Below are 13,848 nucleotides of genomic sequence, written 5' to 3'. Positions count from 1 at the left end.
TCCTTCTTTTTTCATCAAAGACTGCAAGAAAAGAGCTCTTCAGATCATCAATTCTCCACGCATCAACACCGCTCCCAACAAAGTTATAATTCTTCCCAACAGCCAGGTTGCACTAAACGTCTCAAAAGTACTTTCACAAGCTAACACCAGAGTCGCCATCGCTTCTACCACTTCAATAAAGGATCTAACCAGGACAAAACCCAAGCACCACGAACCAGTCAATGCAGGAGTTTACACTATACCCTGTGGAGGCTGTGACAAGATCTACGTAGGTGAAACAGCAAGAAACCTCGACACCCGCCTCAATGAACACATATACGCATGTAGGAACGACAACTTAAACAACGCCTGTGTACAACACCGAAATTCCACCAATCATCTTATGAAATTCAGAGACGCCCAATTAGTGATAAAAGAAACGAATTTCCGCTCACGCAAGTGCCTTGAATCAGCACTGATCGCTGTTTCGAATACAATTAAACAAAACAACGGCAGCTTCACCATCTCCGAAGTCTTAGCAAGAATCCTCCTGAAAACAGTAAACCCTGCCATCACATAGTCTCTCCTGTTATACGACACAAGGCACAGAGAGTGAACACTGAAACAAGCTGCCTCTTTCCAGTTTATATTTGTCCAACCTATTTTTATGTTACCCAAGTAATAGCTTTTATATCCTTTTACTCATGTACGAATTAATTGCTCTACCATATTGTATTACTTTTGTCACTACCACTACTACTACTACTACTACCACTAGTGTACATCGAAATGGTACCTCACTAGTATTCACCTCACTCTGAGCCTTTATATACCCTCTGTGTCCATGTATTGTTTGTAATGGCTTGATAAAGCTCCTGGAGAGCGAAACGTTGCCACAATAAATGTCACATTAGTTGCACTTGTGTCCTTTTACTTTACATATTGTCGGTAATTCTACCAACTTTATTACAATAAAATGGTATAAAATACCGACAGGTTGTTAGGTAAGACACATATGCAACAGTTAGGTACCTTTATTTCGAAACATTTCGCCTACACAGTAGGCTCCTTCAGTCGAGTACAGAAAAGTTGATAGAAGCAGAAGATCCTTGAAGACGATGGACTGATTACATTGTCTTCAAGAATCTTCTGCTTCTATCAACTTTTCTGTACTCGACTGAAGAAGCCTACTGTGTAGGCAAAATGTTTCGAAATAAGGTACCTAACTGTTGCATATGTGTCTTACCTAACAATACTGGATATGTATATTTGACATTTGCAAAGATCACTGATTGTAAATTCCCATGAGTTGGTTTGACTGATATCTGGATTCTGGCTTCTTGGGCTTTGCCATACCCAATATTGAGAATGTAAATGAAATGTACCTCTGCAACTTTTTGATATCTAGTTCATTCCATTTTTCCACCAACCCAATATAAAAAAAAAATACTTTCTTACAACTATATGGATGTCACTCTCTTTCGTTTCTAAATATGGTTCCTTTATCTCTAGGCTCCTCCTCTCAGTCTGCCCTTTCAACACCCTTAAGCTCAAGGGCACATTCCACTGCAAGCTTTTGAACCTACATTTTCTTTTGCACATGCATGATCAGGAATGGGCTCCATGCTGGTGTCGCATACCTCATGATTCATTTTATATACAATGTGTATAGTATTGCATATACTTTACTGTACATTGAATGCTCTCTTATACGTAAATGAAAAGTGAAAAAAAAAAAAGTAAAAACATACCCTTCGCCAAGTTGTTCCCTGATATAATACTGTCTTCCATTAACTTTAATTGTTTTCTTAGCACACAAGCAATTGCCCATTCTAATCAAGATGGCAAGGCCAGCAGTATTCATCCCACTGTTGTGCTAGAATCTTATCTGTAAGAGAATGAAGGCAAGATTATTAGCATAAGAATTAATATCACAAAATATATAGCATTTAGAAGAATAAAAAGGCACAATACTACGACTGGAACAATACACAAATAACCAGTACATAGGAGATGGAAATGGACTGTCCAAGTCGGACCGAAACAACATCATAAGTTTCAGTCTCCTATGTGTGAGTTATGTGTGCATAAAGCATTATTTTTATTTTTTATTATCACACTGGCCGATTTCCACCAAGGCAGGGTGGCCCGAAAAAGAAAAACTTTCACCATCATTCACTCCATCACTGTCTTGCCAGAAGGGTGCTTTACACTACAGTTTTTAAACTGCAACATTAACACCCCTCCTTCAGAGTGCAGGCACTGTACTTCCCATCTCCAGGACTCAAGTCCGGCCTGCCGGTTTCCCTGAACCCCTTCATAAATGTTACTTTGCTCACACTCCAACAGCACATCAAGTATCAAAAACCATTCGTCTCCATTCACTCCTATCAAACACGCTCACGCACGCCTGCTGGAAGTCCAAGCCCCTCGCACACAAAACCTCCTTTACCCCCTCCCTCCAACTTTTCCTAGGCCGACCCCTACCCTGCCTTCCTTCCACTACAGACTGATACACTCTTGAAGTCATTCTGTTTTGCTCCATTCTCTCTACATGTCCGAACCACCTCAACAACCCTTCCTCAGCCCTCTGGACAACAGTTTTGGTAATCCCGCACCTCCTCCTAACTTCCAAACTACGAATTCTCTGCATTATATTCACACCACACATTGCCCTCAGACATGACATCTCCACTGCCTCCAGCCTTCTCCTCGCTGCAACATTCATCACCCATGCTTCACACCCATATAAGAGTGTTGGTAAAACTATACTCTCATACATTCCCCTCTTTGCCTCCAAGGACAAAGTTCTTTGTCTCCACAGACTCCTAAGTGCACCACTCACCCTTTTCCCCTCATCAATTCTATGATTCACCTCATCCTTCATAGACCCATCCGCTGACACGTCCACTCCCAAATATCTGAATACATACACCTCCTCCATACTCTCTCCCTCCAATCTGATATCCAATCTTTCATCACCTAATATTTTTGTTATCCTCATAACCTTACTCTTTCCTGTACGTATTCACTTTTAATTTTCTTCTTTTGCACACCCTACCAAATTCATCCACCAATCTCTGCAACTTCTCTTCAGAATCTCCCAAGAGCACAGTGTCATCAGCAAAGAGCAACTGTGACAACTCCCACTTTATGTGTGATTCCTTATCTTTTAACTCCACGCCTCTTGTCAAGACCCTCGCATTTACTTCTCTTACAACCCCATCTATAAATATATTAAACAACCACGGTGACATCACACATCCCTGTCTAAGGCCTACTTTTACTGGGAAATAATTTCCCTCTTTCCTATGTACTCTAACCTGAGCCTCACTATCCTCGTAAAAACTCTTCACTGCTTTCAGTAACCTACCTCCTACACCATACACCTGCAACATCTGCCACATTGCCCCCCTATCCACCCTGTCATACGCCTTTTCCAAATCCATAAATGCCACAAAGACCTCTTTAGCCTTATCTAAATACTGTTCACTTATATGTTTCACTGTAAACACCTGGTCCACACACCCCCTACCTTTCCTAAAGCCTCCTAGTTCATCTGCTATCCTATTCTCAGTCTTACTTTTAATTCTTTCAATAATAACTCTACCATACACTTTACCAGGTATACTCAACAGACTTATCCCCCTATAATTTTTGCACTCTCTTTTGTCCCCTTTGCCTTTATACAAAGGAACTATGCATGCTCTCTGCCAATCCCTAGGTACCTTACCCTCTTCCATACATTTATTATATAATTGCACCAACCACTCCAAAACTATATCCCCACCTGCTTTTAACATTTCTATCTTTATCCCATCAATCCCGGCTGCCTTACCCCCTTTCATTTTACCTACTGCCTCACGAACTTTCCCCACATTAGTCAGGAAAAAAACACTTATAATTTTTTGGCTGAAATGACAATGAAATAACATTAATTTTACAAAGAGAAACTGAAGAAACATCAAATCAGTGAGATAACTTTAACATTAATGATTATATACAGTACAGTGGACCCCCGGTTAACGATATTTTTTCACTCCATAAGTATGTTCAGGTGCCAGTACTGACCGAATTTATTCCCATAAGGAATATTGTGAAGTAGATTAGTCCATTTCAGACCCCCAAACATACACGTACAAATGCACTTACATAAATACACTTACATAATTGGTCGCATTCGGAGGTAATCGTTATGCGGGGGTCCACTGTAGTATATAATCTAAGATTTCACTGAGATCTGATGACTCTTGTTTAATAACCATAATACAGTAGTAATTAATTTATTTTCACCAGGATCAGTAAAACTACCAATTATTGGGATTTCCTTTGTTTTCTTGTGTGAAGATTAACTGGAAATAACAGTTAAAAATTAAAAACGTTTCTTTCTCAATATCCATAAGTTGCACATTCCTAGTTTTAATGACTCAAGTTTCCCTAATCGTTGTCCTATACATAAAAGAAATCCATCAACTCTGTCTTGGATTCCTTTAACCTTTAATATCTTCTTTTTTTAGTTTCTCTTATCACTTTTTTTGGACTTCATATTGTCCATGGGGAAGTGGAAAAGAATCTTTCCTCCGTAAGCCATGCGTGTCGTATGAGGCGACTAAAATGCTGGGAGCAATGGGCTAGTAACCCTTTCTCCTGTAGACATTTACTAAAAAAGAGAAGAAGAAAAACTTTATAAAACTGGGATGCTTGAATGTGCGTGGATGTAGTGCGGATGACAAGAAACAGATGATTGCAGATGTTATGAATGAAAAGTAGTTGGATGTCCTGGCCATAAGCAAAACAAAGCTGAAGGGGGGTAGGGGAGTTTTAGTGGGGGGAAATAAATGGGATTAAATCTGGAGTATCTGAGAGAGTTAGAGCAAAGGAAGGGGTAGCAGTAATGTTGAAGGATCAGTTATGGAAGGAGAAAAGAGAATATGAATGTGTAAATTCAAGAATTATGTGGATTAAAGTAAAGGCTGGATGCGAAAAGTGGGTCATAATAAGCGTGTATGCACCTGGAGAAGAGAGGAATGTAGAGGAGAGAGAGAGATTTTGGGAGATGTTAAGTGAATGTATAGGAGCCTTTGAACCAAGTGAGAGAGTAATTGTGGTAGGGGATCTGAATGCTAAAGTAGGAGAAACTTTTAGAGAGGGTGTGGTAGGTAAGTTTGGGGTGCCAAATGTAAATGAAAATGGGAGCCCTTTGATTGAACTTTGTATAGAAAGGGGTTTAGTTATAGGTAATACATATTTTAAGAAAAAGAGGATAAATAAGTATACAAGATATGATGTAGGGCGAAATGACAGTAGTTTGTTGGATTATGTATTGGTAGATAAAAGACTGTTGAGTAGACTTCAGGATGTACATGTTTATAGAGGGGCCACAGATATATCAGATCACTTTCTAGTTGTAGCTACACTGAGAGTAAAAGGTAGATGGGATACAAGGAGAATAGAAGTATCAGGGAAGAGAGAGGTGAAGGTTTATAAACTAAAAGAGGAGGCAGTTAGGGTAAGATATAAACAGCTATTGGAGGATAGATGGGCTAATGAGAGCATAGGAAATGGGGTCGAAGAGGTATGGGGTAGGTTTAAAAATGTAGTGTTAGAGTGTTCAGCAGAAGTTTGTGGTTACAGGAAAGTGGGTGCGGGAGGGAAGAGGAGCGATTGGTGGAATGATGATGTAAAGACAGTAGTAAGGGAGAAAAAGTTAGCATATGAGAAGTTTTTACAAAGTAAAAGTGATGCAAGGAGGGAAGAGTATATGGAGAAAAAGAGAGAGGTTAAGAGAGTGGTGAAGCAATGTAAAAAAGAGAGCAAATGAGAGAGTGGGTGAGATGTTATCAACAAATTTTGTTGAAAATAAGAAAAAGTTTTGGAGTGAGATTAACAAGTTAAGGAAGCCTAGAGAACAAATGGATTTGTCAGTTAAAAATAGGAGAGGAGAGTTATTAAATGGAGAGTTAGAGGTATTGGGAAGATGGAGGGAATATTTTGAGGAATTGTTAAATGTTGATGAAGATAGGGAAGCTGTGATTTCGTGTATAGGGCAAGGAGGAATAACATCTTGTAGGAGTGAGGAAGAGCCAGTTGCGAGTGTGGGGGAAGTTCGTGAGGCAGTAGGTAAAATGAAAGGGGGTAAGGCAGCCGGGATTGATGGGATAAAGACAGAAATGTTAAAAGCAGGTGGGAATATAGTTTTGGAGTGGTTGGTGCAATTATTTAATAAATGTATGGAAGAGGGTAAGGTACCTAGGGATTGGCAGAGAGCATGCATAGTTCCTTTGTATAAAGGCAAAGGGGACAAAAGAGAGTGCAAAAATTATAGGGGGATAAGTCTGTTGAGTATACCTGGTAAAGTGTATGGTAGAGTTATTATTGAAAGAATTAAGAGTAAGACGGAGAATAGGATAGCAGATGAACAAGGAGGCTTTAGGAAAGGTAGGGGGTGTGTGGACCAGGTGTTTACAGTGAAACATATAAGTGAACAGTATTTAGATAAGGCTAAAGAGGTCTTTGTGGCATTTATGGATTTGGAAAAGGCGTATGACAGGGTGGATAGGGGGGCAATGTGGCAGATGTTGCAGGTGTATGGTGTAGGAGGTAGGTTACTGAAAGCAGTGAAGAGTTTTTACGAGGATAGTGAGGCTCAAGTTAGAGTATGTAGGAAAGAGGGAAATTATTTCCCAGTAAAAGTAGGCCTTAGACAAGGATGTGTGATGTCACCATGGTTGTTTAATATATTTACAGATGGGGTTGCAAGAGAAGTAAATGCGAGGGTCTTGGCAAGAGGCGTGGAGTTAAAAGATAAAGAATCACACATAAAGTGGGAGTTGTCACAGTTGCTCTTTGCTGATGACACTGTGCTCTTGGGAGATTCTGAAGAGAAGTTGCAGAGATTGGTGGATGAATTTGGTAGGGTGTGCAAAAGAAGAAAATTATAAGTGAATACAGGAAAGAGTAAGGTTATGAGGATAACAAAAAGATTAGGTGATGAAAGATTGGATATCAGATTGGAGGGAGAGAGTATGGAGGAGGTGAATGTATTCAGATATTTGGGAGTGGACGTGTCAGCGGATGGGTCTATGAAAGATGAGGTGAATCATAGAATTGATGAGGGGAAAAGGGTGAGTGGTGCACTTAGGAGTTTGTGGAGACAAAGAACTTTGTCCTTGGAGGCAAAGAGGGGAATGTATGAGAGTATAGTTTTACCAACGCACTTATATGAGTGTGAAGCATGGGTGATGAATGTTGCAGCGAGGAGAAGGCTGGAGGCAGTGGAGATGTCATGTCTGAGGGCAATGTGTGGTGTGAATATAATGCAGAGAATTCGTAGTTTGGAAGTTAGGAGGAGGTGTGGGATTACCAAAACTGTTGTCCAGAGGGCTGAGGAAGGGTTGTTGAGGTGGTTCGGACATGTAGAGAGAATGGAGCGAAACAGAGTGACTTCAAGAGTGTATCAGTCTGTAGTGGAAGGAAGGCGGGGTAGGGGTCAGCCTAGGAAAGGTTGGAGGGAGGGGGTAAAGGAGGTTTTGTGTGCGAGGGGCTTGGACTTTCAGCAGGCATGCGTGAGCATGTTTGATAGGAGTGAATGGAGACAAATAGTTTTTTAATACTTGACGTGCTGTTGGAGAGTGAGCAAAGTAACATTTATGAAGGGGTTCAGGGAAACCGGCAGGCCGGACTTGAATCCTGGAGATGGGAAGTACAGTGCCTGCACTCTGAAGGAGGGGTGTTAATGCTGCAGTTTAAACTGTAGTGTAAAGCACCCTTCTGGCAAGACAGAGATGGAGTGAATGATGGTGAAAGTTTTTCTTTTTCGGGCCACCCTGCCTTGGTGGGAATCGGCCAGTGTGATAATAAATAATAATAAAAAAAATATGAATATATATGTTTGTAAGGTTTATCCTCTCATCTTTTAATGAGCTGATAAATTCCTCTCAATTCATCAAAGAGATATATTTTAATCTTCTGTTCATCCATATGAGATCATTTTAATATGATCTAATTTTTCTGTGTGGAATAAATGTTTTTTGGGCATCTTGTACAATATTTTGGATAATGTCATTCTGGCAGTTAAAATGACCATGAAATGCAGCAATTATTCTTACAGAAACACTAATAATAATAGTTTATTTAGATTTGATACCTAGTTGTACAGGGAATTATAGTAGTTGGGTGCACATGCCAAAAGCTCCTTGTATGCAGAGCATTATGGGCAGACTTAAAATTATCTTAAGAATAACTAAGCTATGATAGATTCAATGGTAAAAATTACAGTAAACAATTTACAATTTGAAGTACAATTGAATATTTTAAACAATGAAATTTGAACATTTCAATTTTGAAGTATTATAGTTGTACAAGTTTGTAGCATTACAATGTATAATATAACATTGATCAATTTACTATATGTAGCCATACAATTTATTAATCAGAGGCCATACAGCATATAGAAGGAGAGTATGCAAGAAAGAGGAAGGGTAGCTCCAATTCCTTTAATCAAGAGCCTTTCATCAGCATCAAAGCACAACCTCAAAGTGAAATACAGTGAGCCATCAGGTGTTGAGGGAATTTGTGCTACAAAACTCAAAATAACTTCATTACCAGCTGGGATGGCATTATTTTTAATAAAAAAATAATGATTAATGTTATATTTTATCAAGTTGGTCTTCTACATAACAAAATAAAATATTCAGACTTACTTCTTGTTTTCCCATATACTACGTGCAGTTGTTGATAAAGTTGATAAAGTTTTTTCTTGTTGTTGTGGGTTTTGAAGGCCGCCAAAGCTAACAGTATTGAGTCCTACTACCCAGTTTCTTGGTAAAGAATAATGTCAAATTTGGGAGAGAATAGAACCGGAAACAAAAAAAAAAATTCTAATTAGGCTAGAGGGACACCGCGCCTAAACCTTGGCAGAGAAAAGGACCCTCCACACAATGATTGAGTCGAAACTGGTTTCACCCCGGCCTCAGAAATTCACAAAGAAAAAAAAACTGATTATGGGACTCCAAACTAACTGCCCAGTAGGCAGTGTATGATGAAAATAAACGTTCTGGGGAGAGAATGAGAAATTTATTCCAGATGCTCAAAACCAAGGTATAGAGCGAGACGTCTGCACCCCACCAAGGACGATGCTAGTTTAAGATATTTACTTTCTTTCTGTCATTCTTTGTTGGGTTTATCTGGGCTACTGATATTCATAAGCCGTATCGAGTCCGGCTTCTCGATGCTACGAGGAAAAATTGTTGCCCAAGGCTGGGCGATGAAAGAAAAGGAACAAAAGTTCGTTTGTAAACAAATATAGAAACTTGAAGTTTCCAATTAGATCGGGTGGACCCCCTTGCCAAGCCCCAGCAGAGAGGGACGCCCACACCCCCACCTGAGTTCAGTAACCGGCTTCCCACGAAAGACCGATAAAGAATTTTCCGCAGAGCGGAAAAATACAGCTGGCTGACAGTAATCCGATGAACAGGTGTCCCTCCTGTAAAGTGCCCGGCGGGGAAAATAGATGAGGACAAGCGTCCCAGAAAGAACAGGGAAAATTTATCATCGATATTCAGGCGAGAGAGAGACGTCCACACTCAACAAAGGCTGGTCCTTAAACATGATTTACCATATGACCTTAAACATATTTACCATATGACCTTCCGTTGCTGTTGTTGAAGGTATTCTTAAAGACTACCAAACCGTACAGCTTCAAGAGCCTTGCTTCCCGGGAGTCGGAGAAAAATGTTTCCGAATTATGGGCGGGAATTAAAAAGGAAACAGTTTTTTCCGAAAAGAGAAAAGGAAACATGAGATTCCCAAGTTAGATCAGGTGGATTCCAGACCTAAATGCATACAGAACCGAGTGTCTCACTGCCTGAGTAAGCACATCTAAACTCAACCAAGGCCGGCGGTGATGGCCACGTGGGACTGTTGTTGTTCTTGTTTATTAAGAGCCACCATAACACACACCTCATTGAGCCTTGCCTCCCTCAGTTCGGAAAAAATTATGGGCGGGAATTAGAAAGGAAATAAGATTTCCTCTGGAAAGAGAAACGCACTTGACTTTTTCTGCTTGTTGTTGGGGTGTTAAGTGTCATTACAATAATGGTATACAACAACGACAAGTAGACGAGTAAGACACATGGGCAAAAGTTAGATTTAGTTCTAAAACGTTTCCCCTACCCAGTAGGTTCCTAAAGTCGAATGCAGGTGACTAAATATAGAGACGATAGAAGCAGTGGAGAGGTAATGATGGTGTGATTAGTCCATCAACCGTGAAGAAGTAGTTTTGAAGTGGTTAGTCCCTCAGTCTTGAGATAATTGAAAATCCATTGAGCATGAAAGTAGGCAGAGTTTATGAAATCGGGAGGATAGCTAAGGCGAGAGAAGGAGCTGTGAAGAATGGAGATTTCTAAGTCGAAAAATTGAGGGCCACATATGTGGACAGCACGGAAGAAGAAATAAGAACGCTCTTCTTGACAGAAGGAGCGTGGTATAAAAAAGTAGTGAATGTACATCCCACTGTGCTTAGGCTTGCAGTAAACGAGAAAAAGAAAACCTGTCACAGACTTGACAACAGACTAGGAAGAATCGGGGTTTTTGGTAAATTTTTCCAGCCACGGTATTGTGACTTTTTATTCTTTGTGTTTACTTTTCCTAGTATCATACTGACTTTGGTTCTTAATCTCGACATAATTTCCAGCAAGATAGAGAACAGAAAGGCACAATGTCGTGACTGGAACGTCATCATAAGTCTCTTACTCTTATGTACGAGTTATCTGTGTATTTTTCCAGCAAGATAATCTGGCACTAGTTGTTAGCACGTTACGTGGACGACGTCCTCGTAATAACTCCCAAATGTTTTGATGTACGGAATCTTCAGGCAAGGCTCAACGCAGTTGAACCGGCGATCCAGTTTACACTAGAAGAAGAGTCCAATGACAAGCTACCTTTCCTCGACGTCCTCATTCACAAAGTAGACAATAACCTAAGATTTCAAGTTTATCGGAAACCTACCAATAAAAAATTATCTCACACACTTCTATTCCAGTCAAGATACTAAGACCAAAAGAGGCATCATCATCGGGTTTTTCCTAAGAGCATACCGAATTTGTAGTCCTGAGTTTCTTGACGAGGAATGTACATATATTCACCAAACATTCACTGAGTTACATTTTCCTTCCTTTTTCATCAAAGATTGCAAGAAAAGACCTCTTCAGATCATTAATTCTCCACGCATCAACACCACTCCCAACAAAGTTATAATTCTTCCCAACAGCCAGGTTGCACTGAATGTTTCTAAAGTGCTTTCACAAGCTAACACCAGAGTCGCCATCGCTTCCAGCACTTTTATAAAGGATCTAACCAGAACAAAATCAAAGCACCTCGAACCAGTCAATGCAGGGGGTTACACTATACCCTGTGGAGGCTGCGACAAGATTTATGTAAAGTAAAAGGACACAAGTGCAACTAATGTGACATTTATTGTGGCAACGTTTCGCTCTCCAGGAGCTTTATCAAGCCATTACAAACAATGAACATTAAAATGGTATAAAATACCGACAGATTGTTAGGTAAGACACATATGCAACAGTTAGGTATCTTTAATTTGAAACGTTTCGCCTACACAGTAGGCTTCTTCAGTCGAGTACAGAAAAGTTGATAGAAGCAGAAGATACTTGAAGACGATGTAATCAGTCCATCACCCTTAAAGTTTTGAGGTGGTCAGTCCCTCAGTCTGGAGAAGAGCATTGTTCCGTTGTCTGAAACAATATGAAGTTGAAGTGACAGAATGGGGCCTTATATAGTGCCAGGAGGTGAGACGTAGGTTGCTTTGGGAGGGCAGGTCCCTCTCAAACCCTGGATTTGAGTGACACCCCTGCTTTTCAATGGGGAGATGTTGCATCGTCTGCCGAGTCTTTTGCTTTCGGAGAGAGTGATTTTCGTGTGCAAGTTTGGTACTAGTCCCTCTAGGATTTTCCAGGTGTATATAATCATGTATCTCTCCCGCCTGCATTCCAGGGAGTACAGGTTCAGGAACTTCAAGTGCTCCCAGTAATTGAGGTGCTTTATCTCCGTTATGTGCACCGTGAAGGTTCTCTGTACATTTTCTAGGTCAGCAATTTCACCTGCCTTGAAAGGTGCTGATAGTGTGCAGCAATATTCCAGCCTAGATAGAAGAAGCGACCTGAAGAGTGTCATCATGGGCTTGGCATCCCTAGTTTTGAAGGTTCTCATTATCCATCCTGTCATTTTTCCTAGCAGATGCGATTGATACAATGTTATGGTTCTTGAAGGTGAGATCCTCCGACATGATCACTCCCAGGTCTTTGACTTTGGTTTTTCGCTCTATTTTGTGGCCGGAATTTGTTTTGTACTCTGATGAAGTTTTAATTTCCTCATGTTTACTATATCGGAGTAATTGAAATTTCTCATCGTTGAACTTCATATTGTTTTCTGCAGCCCATTGAAAGATTTGGTTGATGTCTGCCTGGAGCCTTGCAGTGTCTGCAATGGAAGACACTGTCATGCAGATTCGGGTGTCATCTGCAAAGGAAGACACTGTGCTGTGGCTGACATTCTTGTCTATGTCAGATATGAGGATGAGAAACAAGATGGGAGCGAGTACTGTGCCTTGTAGAACAGAGCTTTTCACTGTAGCCGCCTCAGACTTTACTCTGTTGACTACTACTCTTTGTGTTCTGTTTGTGAGGAAATTATAGATCCATCTACCAACTTTTCCTGTTATTCCTGCATTCTTTTTGTCTTCTAGCGCATCTAGGACCTTGTCGTAGTGATCCAGTAGTTGAGACAGACAGGAGCGACCTGCTCTAAGTAAGTAAGTAAGTAAGTAAATTTATTCAGGTATACACAAATACAGTTACATAGAATTATCATACATAGCAGCATATGTGTAGAGAACCTAGGATAACCCAAAAAAGTCAGACAGAGTGACTTATTTCCATTGGGGTCCTTTTACCTTATTATTATAATATAAAGGTTATAATATTTTCTTATTATTCTACAATGAAGATAACATCTTATTATCATACTAAAAAGACTATCTACTACACGAGGGTCATTAAGACTATCTACAATACGAGGGTCATTACTAGGAATAAGGTAAAATTTACACGTATTTTAGCTAAAAAATAGAAAATCATTCCCCTCCCTTTCTGTAGCTTCATTCATCAGACACTTTTTGGCAGTCTTCTTGAACTGGTTCATGCTATGACTGGCTTTGACATGTGCGGGTAGTCTGTTCCATTCATTTATTGCGGTACAATAAAAGGTGTTTGACGCCTGGCCACTGACTGTGGGTACTACAAAGTTGTGCTCTCTCCCCCTAGTACTATGATTGCTTTGGTTCCCAACCTTGACAAAATTGACAGCAAGATATTCTGGACACTGTTCGTGAGCAATTTTATAAACATGATTTAGCTTCAGTTGTTTTACTCTGTCTTCAACATTCAGCACATCCAACTGCTGTAATTCATCCTGGCCTACATGTTCTCTTGGTCCCAGCCCCAGGATGAATCTTACGATTTTATTCTGGGTGATTTGCAGTCTATCTTTCAGTTTTCTTGTCAAGGCAGAGTACCATGAAGAGCAAGCGTAATCCATATGGCATTGTATAAGGGCTAGACATAGGGTCCTGCGAGCCTCAGTAGGTAGACACTGTGCTTGTCTATACAGGAACTTCAGTCTGGCATTCGCTTTCTTTACTACACTGTTCCCTATCAATTCTCCTGACATGCATGGGTCAAAGGGGATTCCCAGATATTTTACTGATGAAACCAAAGTGATGGACTCCCCATTACACTGAACATTAAAATTATTTACCCTTCTCAGTTTATGTTTCGTTCCAAAGAGAATGGC

General features: G+C 40.2%; 1 protein-coding gene across 1 annotated transcript in view; it reads right to left on the bottom strand.

The window, feature by feature from the left end:
* Nucleotides 1-9,301, bottom strand: part of LOC128697867 (serine/threonine-protein kinase 16) — a 52,769-nt gene extending 43,468 nt beyond the window's left edge. Inside the window, exons 1-2 of the mRNA XM_053789849.2 lie at nucleotides 8,682-9,301; nucleotides 1,731-1,867 (exon numbers count right to left, since the gene is read on the bottom strand). Of these exons, the coding sequence (XP_053645824.1) occupies nucleotides 1,731-1,843 (113 nt within the window). The 5' untranslated portion in view covers nucleotides 1,844-1,867; nucleotides 8,682-9,301. The remainder of the gene's footprint in view (nucleotides 1-1,730; nucleotides 1,868-8,681) is intronic.
* Between the last annotated feature and the right edge of the window lie 4,547 nt (nucleotides 9,302-13,848).

This window comes from Cherax quadricarinatus, chromosome 31 (assembly GCF_038502225.1).
Source record: "Cherax quadricarinatus isolate ZL_2023a chromosome 31, ASM3850222v1, whole genome shotgun sequence".
NCBI lineage: Eukaryota > Metazoa > Arthropoda > Malacostraca > Decapoda > Parastacidae > Cherax > Cherax quadricarinatus.
The sequence above is the reverse complement of the archived record's forward strand: the minus strand, read 5'-3'. Positions and strand labels throughout refer to the sequence as shown.